General features: G+C 35.4%; 1 protein-coding gene across 5 annotated transcripts in view; it reads left to right on the forward strand.

Annotated features, from left to right (window-relative positions):
• Positions 1 to 15,603, forward strand: part of LOC116341300 (putative uncharacterized protein DDB_G0271606) — a 179,479-nt gene that overhangs the window by 102,341 nt on the left and 61,535 nt on the right. For 2 of the 5 annotated variants that reach the window (XM_031768267.1, XM_031768268.1), the window contains exon 1: positions 10,623 to 11,357. The exons of 2 other annotated variants lie outside the window; for them this stretch is intronic. In XM_031768267.1, the coding sequence (XP_031624127.1) occupies positions 11,233 to 11,357 (125 nt within the window). In that variant the 5' untranslated portion in view covers positions 10,623 to 11,232. Of the gene's footprint in view, positions 1 to 10,622; positions 11,358 to 15,603 lie in introns of those variants that run through there. One more of the 5 variants, XM_031768271.1, reaches the window with a different exon arrangement.

Consider the following 15,603-nt stretch of genomic DNA (forward strand, 5'->3'; position numbering starts at 1 on the left):
CATAAATATTTATTAAATCATTAAATGTTCCAAACTTTTCTATTCGACATCAGAGAAAAAGAAGACGACGACGAGAATTTTTTTTTTCATATTTTGATTAGGAATATTCATGAGTAAATGTCCGACCACTTTGACGCAATGTGGTGAAATAGCAATAATAAGGGACACAAAAAACGACGTTTTTTCATCTCTCTGTGCGTGTGTTTATCAGAAAAATGTTTGTTTTAAAACAGCAGAAACTTTTCTGTTTAGTTTTGGTGATATGCATGACAGAAGAAGAGGAAAAAAAAATCCATCGAAAACGACGTGTTCGAGTGTTTCGATGAAAGAAAACCGAATAAAATAGAAATATGTATATGTCCTAAATAAATAAATGTGCCATGCAATAAAATATACGACGAGCTCAATATATCAACTGTTGAAATTTCGTTTAAAAATCCGAGAGAATTGAAATGTGTGTCTTCTTCATCAAAACGGATTGCTCATATCGCTTCACTTTGTGTTTCGACACCATTGTCTGTTCATATTGAAAATAATATGGCTGTGGCCGAGCATGTTTTTTTACCGAGCGTGTGTGTATGTGCGACACCGAACGCTACATGTAAATTCGGCATTTGACGTCACTCGCGCGACGATTTCGCTGTGCCTCTGCCAACGACTTGGGAACGTATGTCGACGACTGACACGCACCGACATTTGAATGTTGTGATATGTAGAAAATCCATACGTGTTGTGTGTATGATGAACGAGAAATAACAAAGCAGTAGCTACCGCACTATATACTACATCTTAACAGACACCATACGTATGCAGCATGTGAATGTGATAAATGAATATTGCCTAGGCAGACAGATCTCAACAGCACAGACACACAAACAAAAACAAAAACGCAATATACAACACACGTCGTATCAGATGAGTGAAAGAGAAACGAGCGTTGCCCATATTTGATTTGTTTTGGGCTGCTGTCTGTTTCATGTTTTTTTTTCGCGTGATTCGAACGAGAAAACTGAAACGATCGAAAACACATCAAAACGCTCATGATGACGATGATGATGATGCCCGAGTTGTTTATTTCACACTGCGATTCAAGTCAAAGTTTAGACACATTTATTTCAACAACGTTGCGTTTTATTGCGTTCGCATCACAAATAAATTCTATGGAATTATTCTCTATAAAAAATAGATTTTCAAATTGTTTGGATATTTTGCCAGTTTTTGCTTTCCAGAATTTTCCACGACAAACAAAACATCTGTTCAATAACTTCGAATGGGAAAAAAAATGAATGAATTCACCCGAATTACTTGGTTAAAGTAAGTTTCATATACAAACAATATTTGAACACCTTTTTCTTTAAATACATTCTCTAATTTGTACACCACAATTAGATGCTTAAATTTCCAGTATAATAAACGAAAATTAATTTCAAAATCTCGTTCGAAACAGTTACGATCAATTTCACTTTCACGTTATTTGATTCGATGCGAAACGCAGACGAAAGTGAAATTATAGTAACAATATGAACAACAGCAGCCACAGTAGCAACAACAACAACTGAAAAAATGGCTTAGCCTTTTGTTTGTTATAAAAGTAGTTAACTGGAGCGTGTGTGTTATCCGTTGATAATGGGTTTTGTGTGAAATATAAATTCAATAGGCTTGAATTGACTGAGGCAAATCATAATTGCCTAGTTAAACTCACATTAAACAGCTGTTTTGTGTTTCGATCGAAATCGAATGGAAAAACGTAACAAACGCCAGCAAGAGAGAGAAAGAAATGGCATTGAAATGCGCACCGTTACAAATAGTTTTTTTTTTTTCATGTATATTTCTCCATCCAAAAACCTGTTCAACATTTGAAAATTGCAATCATCCAACAGAAGCAATAAAAGTAGGCTTTGGCGTTTTGGTGAGTTTGATTTTTATTGGTCAAATGGTGTTCAGTGTTGAAAAAGCGAAAGTGTTTTGTGATTGAGACGGTATGACTGTACCATGAATACACGATCATGGTGCGATGCGAGTGGCGTAAGTGGTCGTTGTCATCATCATCATCAGCTCTTAGCGTACAGCAAACACGAAAAAAACGATTTTCTCTAGTCCATGTACATTGAAATGTGGACAGCCGTGTCGATACACATAGTATCTATGCAATTATAAACTTGCTTGAAAATTGCTCTCTGTGCGCCACTTGATTTTTTCAATGGCAATGTGCAAAGTGAAATGCCAAAGTCATTTTTTCAGATTTAATGGTGAAAATGGTCGAACGGCGATTGAAACGCGTTGCCATTTTCCATCGAATGCATATAATTGCACAAGTTTAACCTTAAAAATAATAATAAGTGTGCGACCGTCGATCGAAAGCTCGACTTGCTGTATGTGTTTCGAATGGCGAAAATTATACATCGTTTGTCACTCAACATTCAACTAATCGAGTGTTGATCTTTATTGGATTGACGGCACTGCATTTTTTCGCCGTTCTCTCTCTCTCTCTCTCTCTCTCGCTTCACATTCAAGACGATTTCCATATTGTGCTGGCATATTTCGTAATGCTTTCAACTCGTTTGACGTGAGCAAATGAACGGCGCAAAAAGAAGAATGAGACGTTATTTTCAGTTCCATTCGGAAAGAATACACCAAACAAAAGTGCCACTCGTAGAATATGCTGAAATTATGTAAATACTTTTGTAAAACTAATACGAAATACTTGTTGGTCATATTTTGTTTATGGTTCTTGGTCTCTCGATCTTTCTCTGTGTGTGTTTGTTTTGTTTGTTACTTGCAAATCGAAGCGAACTGAAACACAAAACGATATTATATTTTCGATGTCAATAGGGGTGAACGAACTAGCTCCGTACATTTCATGGTGCGTATTATTATACACCATACAAAACACTACACATGCACACATATATGCATGCCTATAACGATGATCAACATTTTGTTGTTGCGATTCGGTTGCATTTGTTGCCCGATTCGTTTCGTTTCTCGTAATAAACAAATTAATATTAAACAACAACCGAAGAGAAATAAAAAAGAAAAAGAACGACGTAGCGGCTGTCACATGAATACAAGTAGTTCGCAAGAATAATAATTTTTTCGTTGTTTGTATGTTGTTATATTTCGTTTTGTGTCGATGTTGTTGTTGTTGTTGTTGTTCATAGCGTGCAGTCGGTCCTTGCCTTTTCCTTGTAGTTTTCAAAAGGAAACATACCTACTCGTGGTTCTCTCTTCACAACTATACACACATAGACAAAATACACACAGCGATATGACAACTACAACGGCACCGCCGAATTGCCAAATGAAAAGAAGAGTGAGACAAAGAAGTAGAAAAAAAATAGCAGCAACAACAACACCGACAAATGACGGCTTTGCGAAGAGCATCATCATTTTGCTGTGCATGTATTTTTATCCATGGAATTTTATATGCGCGCATCCGTAAATCATGGTAATGGGCTCTTTTGAATTTCTATAAATCATGTCCAATGCCATCACAAAAGCCACCATTCAAACAACGATGCGAAACAAATGCAGAAGCAAAAAAAAAACATTGTGCACAGCATTAAATTCATATAGTGAAATGTAATTATAATAATAGAAATGGCATCATAACGCAAAATGTAAAGCGAAATGCAAAAAAACGCACGAAGCGTAAATGTAGCGAAGGGATTCCCTCGAAATAGGCAAAAATGTTTCCGTTTTTTCTTTTGAAATATGCAAACACATACACCGACAGACAACCAAAAAATTTAAGTGAATGAATTTGAAAAGAACGATGCGACGTTGCACACATTCAACTGCGTGAGTAATGTCATTTTTCTTTTCTTCTCTAGTACGAGTGAAAAGGATATTGAACTCGACAAAAGTCCCAACAATTGTGACAATAACCTCTGTGTTGCCTCACCATCCGTGTAGCATAATAGTCGCTCCGAATTCAGCTGTGAAAATAGCAATTCTCATTATATGGCATTGGCCTGCGTTGGATTACGAACCCGATTTTTATCCGCTTTTTCGATTTTGGTTTTGTGTTTTTTTTTTTCTGATTCACTTTTGTTTCACTCTTTTCGGTGCTCGAATTTATTCAAATCGTCGCGGGTATTATTCACCACGTGTACTGACAAAAATATGCGTTATGACCAGATTGGCTTGTGTGTTCGTTGCAAGGAATTTCTATGCCGTTTAATGCTCTCTTTCACTTTCGGTGCGCTCATCTGGCCGACCAATGACTTTGTTTGCTCGTATTTAGACACAGCGTGCAACACATTTACATTGACAGTGAACGCAGTTCATCGAATTCGGTTCGATGGGTTTTTTCTTCTTCTTCTTCTCTCGAATATTACATATATTTACGCGATGATCACCGAATCTGTTCGTGGGATCATTTATCATTTTGTACACATTTTTTTCTTCTTCTCCGAAGTGTCATGTCATTGTTATTTACGCATACAGCAAATGGCTAGCAAATGCACACAATCACAATGTTCGACTGACTGCAGTTAGGAATACCAAATCGGTATGACGACAATACAAATAAAGTAACGAGGAAAAGAAATAAGTAACAACACAAACGTAAACACGAATTTTTCTGGATTGGATAAAGCAGGAGAACCAATATGTGGCAAAGAACAATAAACTCTGAATTCCGTTTATTGACTTTTTAGCGTCGATTACTTTTTCGCCACTTGGCGCAAGCATATACACTCAAACACACAAACACAGGCGCACGCACATTTATACCATAAACATACCCGGTTTTTTTTTGACATGACACACGGCATTGCACTATCATAGCCGCTTTGGTAACATTACACCCGCTCTACGATGGCATGGGTGATTTCATCTTCGTCGTCGTTTTGCGTTTCGTTCATAAAACACAAAACTCTGCTCAAAATGAAATTTGTCTTCAAAAGTTTTCGACGGCGACGAAAAGGAGATGCTAAAAGAAAAAAGCCGCTAATATATTTGATTTAAATTCATTCGAAATTGTTTTTTTTTTGTCTCATTTTCTTTAGAAAGCATTTATGCGTAATTCAATTTCACATTTTGTATTCGTTGAGAAAAATGTTTGAATTTGAAATTAAATTCTCTTAAGTATTTTCAATTTTTGAAATTTAAGTTCTGCAATACATAAAAATTGAGTTATTTAAAGAATACATTTCCCTTTTGTTGAAACTGACTTCCTTTCAATAGACGCCTGTGCCAAATGAAATCAGAAAATGACGAGTGAAATGTTTATTTATTAAATTTCAAACGAACATAGAAATGGAAAAGTCTTTCACGGAGAAATGTCTTTGTTTTTCCGATTACTTCAATGTACTTGCATCGAAGTAGTTTCGTAAATAGAATCGAAATGAAAAGGAAAAAAAAGGGAACTGGGGTTGTTTCATAGCGTTTATTCAACTTTTGCCTCGAGTTCGTGCGCCCAATTTCATTGCTTGACACGCACATACACACTCATTTCGAGTTTGATTCACCAATTTTGGAATACACCTTTGTTGTTGATTATGGTATTCGAATTGTGGACCAAATCTCGTCAGCACTCAAAAAAGGACACACAAAGCTTTCGTTTCGGAGTCGACAATTTGGATATGTTGTGTGCGCGTATTTTAGCCTTTTTAATTTTTGTTTCGTGTTGAAAACGGTATGCGTAGTTGTATATGGGCATTGCGCTGTGATTTGAGTGTGCGTATGATGTTTTGGCGTTGTCTGCCTTTTTATCGACAAACCGAACACCGCATTTGCCATTGTGTGCGTGTAAATAAGCAAGCCAATACGCTCAATTGTACTTTGATATCTCATAGCAGACGCCATAATAAACGTTGCGCTTACACATATACGCAACACATCAGAGCCGCTGGAGTGCGAGAGAAAATGAGATTAGACTAGGTCAGGAATGCCAGACGCACTCACATCGAACCTTATATTCTTGGTTCCAACCAATTTTTTGGCTATGTGTATGTATTGGGAGAGAAAAGCAACAGCAGCAGCAACGACAACCAGAGCAGCGCCTTTATATTTAGAGTACACGAATACGCAATACGCATTTTGTTACATATTATGCCGTGCGGTGTCTTCCTTTTGTTTGGGTTCGTCAGTCATTTTTCTTCTCTGGCAATGTGTTTTGTTTTTTTTTCCTTCTCCACCCACAAACAAATATTTATAGGCTCTGTTGATTGAATTTTCTAATTTGACATTTTTTTGTCTTTCTGAAGAGTCCTTTCCATTTCTGAGCACATGTAGTCAAGTGTTGTAAATTCATCATTTGCTTAAGACTTCCGACAATTCAATTTCCGCGGTACAGTGCTCGTTCTTAAATCATATTTGCTTTCTGCATATTCGAAAGCGTTTTTAAGCTAAAAAATAAAATATCTTTTTTCCGTCATCACCTGATGAATATTCGTCGCAAACGAAATTATTCATCCGTTTCGATGAATGTAAGAAAAAAACATCGTCGCTAATTTACGAAGTTAACTTGAAATTAACGAAGTCTCCGATTTCCATATATACTCAACGAATATTTGCTTAGCGTTATCACACCAAACCACATTCCGTTAGAAATTTACAGAATATTAAACTCAAGAAACGAAAAAGAGAATTCTTTTTTTTTTTTTTTTTTCAATCCCAATTTGTTCGAGAAAAAATACGACACGCCATGGTAAAAATAACAAATTACACCGACGAACATGAAAATATTCCAATGATTAGCACATTATCATGTTTTTGGTTGGTGTGGTGTATCCATCCATCCAAAACGACTATGAATGCATTACCATGTATGTATGCGATGGCAGACAGTTGTGCAAAAGCGAAACATACACCATTCACCGACCACAAAGTTAGGAAGCTTATTAAAATTGCTTGAATGAATTTGAGCTACGTTCACGCTGTTGCTGCCGATTTATTTTTCCTTCATATATTCCGCCCCGCAACCGAATCATTTCAAGGGCGAGTCAAAAAGGTAAGCAGCTTGATAAACATATACACATCATTCAAGCGCCAAATGTCTTTGTCCTATAATTCGTTTATCTGTACATTATTAATGGGTGATGTGCGCGCCGTGTGCAATCGATTTATCGGCAAATATCCCGACCGTTTGCGGTATACACCACCTCCACCGAATATGAAGTATATAAATCGTGAAAATCCATCGACAAAATTAACAACCAGAATTGTGAATTTGTCAAACGTCGCTTTAACAACGATATTATATCAGCTCATGACAGTGCGCTCATTCAAAAGCTCTGTCATTTATTCTTCTACCGTTTTTTTCTTCTTCTTCTTCTTCTTCTTCGACAATCCACATTGAATTGATTGATCCAATACACGTCACCATTGGATGATAGCTTAATTGAAATGTTCATGGTTTGAGATTTTGGATCTACCGGAATTTCGATGTAGAAGGAACTCAAAGTTTTTCCCCTTGATAACGACTCAATTTCGGTACATTTCATACAAAACTAAACGAAAATAGCAACGAGAGAGAAAGAGAGTTTATACACTTTTCAAGTGTATTATCCGTCATAATGAGCAGCTCGTCAAGTGTGAGCTGGTAATGGAGAACCGATTTTGCTCGGAGAATGAACAACACAAAAACGCAATTAATTAACAAGAGCGCATACGTTTTGACGGCATATGGAATATATGGTGTGTTTGATTTAGCAAAGAAGAAAAAAAGTGTGTATGTGTGTATACAGCAAAATTGAAAATTGCATGCGAGATAGATGGTTGCTACACTGTTCTGATCTGATATAATTTGAATCGAAGACGATGTGCATGGCGTGCGCAATTTTTCGAAAAATAAAATGAAAAAATAAACAAACAACAACTCGAATGGCAAAACAAACAAATATATAATATATGAGCATTAATTTATGACTCACAGATTATGATCGATGCTTTTTTTTTGTATCTCTCTTCTTCGTCATCATCGTCGCTATTTTCCCTGCAGACAATGTGGAATTATGCGCGAAATGCACGCAAACAAACCAACGGCTTTGATAGATTAATGTGTGTTCAGTTACAAAAAAACAACAATAACAAAATAAATGTGTGTGATATCCACTAAAATTTGTTTGTCATACGCAATATTTGCTGTTTTGAAATTGGCTTATACTCTTATCGAAAGACGTCTTTTTTTCCTGCCACCGCATTAAAAGCACATTAAAGTGAACCTATGTCTGGTTTAATCAATGATTAAATGATATTACAAAAATGACAACGCAAATGCAAAAAAAAAATTGTGGTCTCATCGTTCACACACACACACACTATTGGTCCGAATGATTTGATAAATTTTGACAGGCCATCAATATTTGAAATTATTTTTCAATCATTTTAAATTTTTTGATCAAAAGCACAAAGAAACAACCCCTCATAAAAAATGATTCAATCGCCATCGGTTTGTATTGATTACGTCTGTAGGCTGTTGCACCCATGGATCTCTAATATGTTTGGTTTATTTTTTTTTTCTATTTAAAAAATGATCCAAAATCTGTTTAGTCACATTAACTCCATCCTCAATAAAATATTCTTAACGTTCTATTTTTGCTTCTTCGCAGGAAAAAATAAACACACGCCCGATTGTTGTGTTTAATTTTCATAAATTGCCATATTTGTTTGCATTACTGTCTCAATTCGGTAATTGCTATGCATAATTGGGCTTTATATTCGTTATATGATTGCGCACGTATCAGCCATTTCGTGTGTACGCGTTTTGGTAAATGTGTTTTTGTTTTTGTTTTTCGCTTCAATTTGTTTGCAACGTTGATATTTTTGTATGCACAAATACATTGAAAGTGGTGAATAAAACTGTTCAAATCGGCACACTCTCAACGAGTGAGTGCAGACAAGCGAATCGAGTCATTTGTGTTGTTTAAACTGAACGAAAAATTGCCCACATTTATTGCAAATGGATTCTTCTGACGAATTAAGTTTTTAGTCACTGACCTAGTCTTATGTAATGGCCAAGTTCATGGACGTGCATTTGATGAAATGATTAAACGTCGGAACGAAATTACAGCGAAAAACATAAAACAAAAGTGATAAAAATACGATAATAAAAATTTGTTTTTTTTCTTCTTCTTTTATTTCAACTAAAAGGCTGATTATATTCCATTTATTTCGTCGATCGTCCAAAATACAAAATGACTTCTAACGTAAGACACAACAAGTGCATGCGAATCTAAAGTAAAAGAAATCGCTTTTGGCTTTATCTCTATTATCTAACTAACATTATCAAAATGTCTGATTCCCAAAATAACATCATAAAAATTGTCTCGGAAAAAGAATATATATCATTCTTTGTCTTGAATATAAAAATATGCAATGACGTTCATTTCGTATAAAAAAGCAAATAGAAAAAAGTGAATGAATATAAAAAACTGTCGAATTTTGCGAAATCGACAGAAAGCGAATTTTGTGTGCAGGTATGTGATAACAGTCGGCTGCGTTTTGATGATATCAATCATCATATCTACTTTATCTATTGGGATAAATGACGGTTTGTTGCTAGGGAATAGAAATGGCTATCATTTCTGGCATCGGCCATAATCATACGCTCTTTGATTCACTATCCATCTCTTTCTTTCTGTGATCTCTCAAATGACTGTTTTTGTGATCTCTCAAACCATACCAATGCAAGGTACTCCATAAAATAAATTTGATTGCTGTCAATTCTTACTCATAAGTCCGTTATTTGTGGTTATGGATTTTTTCCTGGCCAAATAAATCTAATGCAACGAACAAAAAAATATATTTCGTCCAGAACAGAATAATTGCAGCTTTTAGTGCATGACAACGTTTAGAGTGAATACGATATTTTTTTTAATATTCTCTGCCGCGATGTCCAGGCATGGACGCAAAGATTTAAACATTGATTATGACAAAAGAGAGAGAAACAGAAACGTCGTACAACCAATCCGCTTGTGCCTTGTCACAGTGAATTTGTACCGGTCGTTTGTCAGTTTTATTATCATGTATATATGTATATTATATTCTTTATTCATTTTGCTCTCTGTTGTTATTTTTGTGTACAAAAGCAAAATTAACTGAATTCTATTATACACACATAATCATATCTGCACACAAAATAACACAAATTTAATCGAGGTGTGCAGAGCACACAAAAACCAGAGAGAGAGTATAGAAAACCGTATGACGAAAAATGACAGAGACAACCAAATGCCAACGCATTATCGGCTAGAATGAGATCGAGTGCGATTACAACGACTACGACGACGAAATGAAAAAAAAAAACAAATACACAACAGCCAGCACAAAAGCAGGCAAACAACACAATCATTTGAATGATATGTTTGTGTATTGAACTGGTCGGACGGAGCTCTCTCTTTCTGTATATATTGAATACACATGTATTTGACCGTGCGGACAAAATCCAAGTGTGGATTTTCTCTTCTCTTCTTTCATTTTTGGATCATTCATTCATTTCGAAATTCACCGTTTTTTAAAATGGTTGATGTACGCCGCGTCGCGCGATAAACCAAAACCGATCGACCAACACATATAATTTTGTAAGTTTTTTGGATTACAATTTTTCCTTCTCTATCTCAGCGAAACGGAAAATGTCAAAAAAGTTGTTTAAAACCATCGAAAAAATGTGAATAGTGAATAGTTGTGAATTTCGCAACAACAAATGAAATGAATAAAAATAATAATAATAGAGTTGAAAATGAAGTGTTTGGTGAATGTGTGCGTGTGATGTATCTTTCATAAATACAATCCTTGTTAATTAAGTGTCCGAAATAGAAATGATAGCATTCGTCCATTAGCACAAATGGATTTGAAATAGCCAAAGCAATGGTGAACAAGCAGTGAGCAAAATTTATGTTAAGCGAAAAAAGAGGCACCCAACAAAAATTAATGTAAAAAGATAGAAAAAATAAAATCTTGAAGAGAATTGTATCGAATGAAGCTGTGATTAATGTGCGGAGGATGAAACAAATGCATTGAAAAAAGATATCGTATGAATAAAACACGATCGACTTGAGTTACAGAAGAGAAACAAAAACATGATAGAAGGTTCCAATTAACAAAACACCCTCCCAAAAGAAAAACAACAACAACAACAACGAAAAGATAATTGTGAAATAACGAATCATCTATTGTGCTTTTTTGTGTGAGTGGCCAGTTTAAAACTTAGCATCATAAATTTCAGTGTTGAATATTGGCATTACATAAACCATTTCTCATCGCACATATCTTGATTTGGTGCATATGCATCCAAAAGAGAAACCGAATTATCTTCTAAATCCACCAGTTTTTGTGCGGCCACGTAAAATCGTTCAACACTCTCAAACACACTGTGTTTGCTGTGTCTGTTTCAAAAACAAAACTAAAAGGTAGGAGAAAACGTTTATGTGTCACATTTTTCGTAAGCACAAGTTTAAATAATTTCAAGTTCGGCACGTTTTAAGCCATACTTCCATCTAGTCGTCATCGATCATGTATCGAAAATGTATTGAACTGATAAAAATTCGCCACATGACTTAAACATTAGAAAATCCGTTTTCGTTGGAAAGTCAAAATGCATTCAAATGCTGAACAATATTTTGAATAACGGCCTAAGATTGTTCGATTGATTTCTATTGCTTTGTTAAATAAAAATTAATTGATTATTCACGTAATTGCGTCGTATTTTTTAATATTTTCGCCAATCCAACGAGCGAACTGCACACATCAGCGCGAAACAAGAGAGGCACACAAAATGGTATAAAAACACTCTCGCATGTACGCAAATGAGCGCTCACACGAGCGCACACTCACGCTTGCCTTTCGCGACTCGTTCATTCGCTTGGTCGCCTGGTTTGTGTTCGACGTTGTGTTATAACTTTTTTTTTCATGTGTTTCTCTACTTTTGAACGCAAACTTGGTTTCGTCTTCGTTTGCTATATTTTTCTTTATCACCGAATTTGAATTTGAAATGAAAACGGCAGCACAATTTCGTATGCGGTCCGTGGTCATATATACATTGTATGTTTGTTTTTTTAAACTAAGAATTCATAATAAAGATATGAAATAAAATGCAATGCGTATTATTTTGATTTGATGTCCATTTTGTTGTTATCTTAAACCAGATTTGAAGCTTGCAAACATATACGCATAAAGTTGTGTGTCGATTGACCAAATTGCAGTTGTTTGCTTAAAAACGAAAACATCCACGCATATGAGTTTGAATGCGAAACAAACACAAAATGCGAATAAAAATAAAAACAACAATTTCTCAAGAAATTTAATGAAATTAAAGCAAGAGAGCTAACGCTGAATAAGCATTCCAAGCGTTGATAACAAACAACAGTTGATATTTTATAATCACTTCCCATGTTTTTGGTGTGTGATTTCAGTTTGTATACGTGCACATTTGTACATCAACAAAGAGAGAGAGAGATAGAGAAACACACTTTTCGTTTTGTTTTACATTCGTATTTTGTCACTAACAATGTATTTTTGTTGTCGATCATCAAGCAAGCATGTTAAAACATGCTTTATTGTGTTGTTGAGTGCATTGAAGAAATGATCAAATATTTGCGTACATGAGAGAGACAGATAGAGTGAGAGAGAGAGAGAGTGAACGAAATCATTAAAATGTGAATAATCGTTGTGCTGGAGCAACTTTTTCACAAACTGGAAATCGATCGAAATTCGGCTGTGTGTCTGTGTATTATAAAAAATTACAAACTTCGCGAGTCAGCAAGAAAAAACCCGATGTCGAATTCAGAGTATGAGAAAGATTTATTTGAATTTGAAGTCGATGGTTTGTGCCACACAGTCATAAATACATATATATACTTTTTTGTTGGTGTGTCTCATTCTATCGAAGCTAAAAGTCTTAAAACGAAACCGAAATTCGACTAAATCAAAACGAAACACCAAATTCCTTTTTCCATTTCATTTGGGCCAAAAACGAATGATGAGTGAACGGAACGGAGCAGCAATGAACACATGGTAAAAAAGAGCAAATGAGATAGGAATACACATTTACCATATAAATTTTGAATTTGTTTTGTTTGATTCTTTTCACTTTTTATATTATTCCGGAGTTTTCGTTTAGTGTTCTGCTGTTGCTGTTCTAGCGATGGCTGCCGGTTATGTTTTTATTTTATTTTTTGTTCGTTCCTCTTCTCTCGTCTTGTTGTTATTGACTTTTTCCCCAGTCGAAGCACTATTTGGCTAAGTGGATGAATTTGGTTTCAGCTTGACGGTACAGCCAACTATAGATACATTCATATATATGCTTCGTTCGTTCGTTCGTTCGTTCGTTCGTTTGTTCTCACATGCACAAATACCATCACATACAAACACGTGTCCATACATGCGAAAAAGCGGTCGCTGTCTCGCGGATCCAGAATAAGCAGGATTTTTTTTTATCGAAGGCGAATGCGGCGGCAGCAGCAACGCGCAAACACAGAACACACTCTTCAGTGCTGTATATTGAACGGCAAATGAGAGCAATGACATTGCACCTAGCTTCGCCTGCCTCAGAGTGCTAAGGCACACAAACTTACGCATACATCTGTATCACATACATTCACTGTCAGCCGTTCTTTGTGAAACGGCAACAAACATATTCTCGCTCTCTCACACTTTCTTTCTCATTTTCTCGCCTGCAAAACGAATGTCCACACCGACTAAAACGTAAGCACACACTCACCGTGCGCATTATATTTTATTCGCCCAATAACAAATAAAAACAACCAAAACATTCAATCTCTCTAGTACAATTCGGTTTTTTTTTCGTCTGTTTTACATCGTATAAATAACAAATCGGCAAAAATGCTTTAATCGATGCGCAACAAAATGTTTTAATTTGTATGCGCGCACGGTTGATCATTATTCTGTTTCTGGTATGTTGTTGTTGTTGGATATTTGAAATTATTTTTACGAGCATTTTATATTTAGGCGAATAGCTGGTTTTTTATTCGCTCGCACGGTTCGTTACTTGTGTATTTTTGGTCAAACACTTTGGAAGAATGTGAATTATCGTTTAAATACTTCGATCAATTTTGATTTTGAAATTAAACAGACCAAAGAGTATAAAAAAATGTTGTCACTTTGGAGACAGGCACATTCAACAATTTTATTTGGTAAATATTTTTCGATTGTTTGATTAGGCATTGTACTTTTATTTTGCGTGCGTTTTCTCTCTCTCTCTCTCTCTATTTGATTTATTGAACACACAAAATAAAATGTGCAAATCCATAAGATTGTCAATTGAGCACGCCATATTTTGAAGAATTTCATATTTTCTGATCACGGAGGCTTAACCGGTGAGAGTGAATGAGAAAAGAGGAAGAGAGAGAATAAAATGATTTGGTTGAATGCACGTCGCTATATAATTGTATCAAGTTTCAATTCGTCGAAATGTCGACGACGTCTGAAGGAAATAAACTTTAATAATAACATTCGCATGGCGCATGGATTTTTATATTCTCGCAGCAGTTTCCCTCCCCAAAAAAAAAAAAACGAAAATGGCAATACGTTGATTAAATTGAAATATATTTGCTAGAAAAAGCAATCACGACTCAAGCGAATTTAATATTCGCAAATCCTTTTGATTTTGAGTCTCTCACTCATTTTGAGTGAACACAGGAAATTTCGAATTTTTGTGCAGCGCATTCTCACAGTCATCGACAGTAGCGCCCATAAAATGAACATGCACACATACAAAAAGGAAGAAAAAAGAAGAGACACCACACCATTTTGCATAAGCGCTACGTGTGAATAGCACGAATTCACTGCTACTATATTTCACATTATTACTTTTTTTATCATCTCTCTTATGAGCTCGCTGTTTTTGTCTTTTCCAATTTTGTGTTTTCATAATAATTTTTCTTATGTGCCTCGGTGTTCGGTGGTGTTGTTTCGTGTTCACTCTATGCGCGAATATTCATCATATTCCATTATTACACTCCGAGTGAGTGACAAGATCAAAGAAATCTGAAGAGTGCACAAGCGCTACAGAGATTGTGAATTCATGTGAACGACAGTGTGAATATGCGCCAATAAAAAAATGCCAAGCCAAAATGAAAGTTGAAATTCGCGCGCACAAAGATGCGAATGACAAATATCTGATTTATAAAAAACTAAGATAGAATTTGCGAGTGTCAAACCAACTAAAAGAATCTTCTTTCGAAAATCGCGTTCAAATTAATGATAGCATTTATAAATTTCTGCCTATTTTACTGTCTTGTTAATTTAGATTTATGACTTTAATTTCGACCATAACATGTTCGTTTTTTTTTTTCGTAAGGAAAAAAAAAATTTTTTTTTGAGAGAAATTCTCTTGTCATAAGTGTTTCACCATTCAATCATTCTGGTCCGAGCAGTCACGCATTTTATTCGAATTTCTATGTTCATCCGTTTCTTTCTGCAATTCTTTGACAAAAACTAGCGATAAAGTAAAAATGTGATTGATGTTTGTCAACGCGTGCGTGCTATCAAATCCATAAAATACCGATGATTGATAGAAAATTTAACACAGTGCTTACACAATTTTACGTCGACTTTTTCATGATATTTTTGGCGATCATTGCGATAATTTTAGAGATGCAATCAGCTGCTCTCACGCCTATTTTTATCCGAAACGAT

Source organism: Contarinia nasturtii, unplaced genomic scaffold (assembly GCF_009176525.2).
Source record: "Contarinia nasturtii isolate CC-2019 unplaced genomic scaffold, AAFC_CNas_1.1 Cnas_scaffold_695, whole genome shotgun sequence".
In the NCBI taxonomy this organism is placed as follows: domain Eukaryota; kingdom Metazoa; phylum Arthropoda; class Insecta; order Diptera; family Cecidomyiidae; genus Contarinia; species Contarinia nasturtii.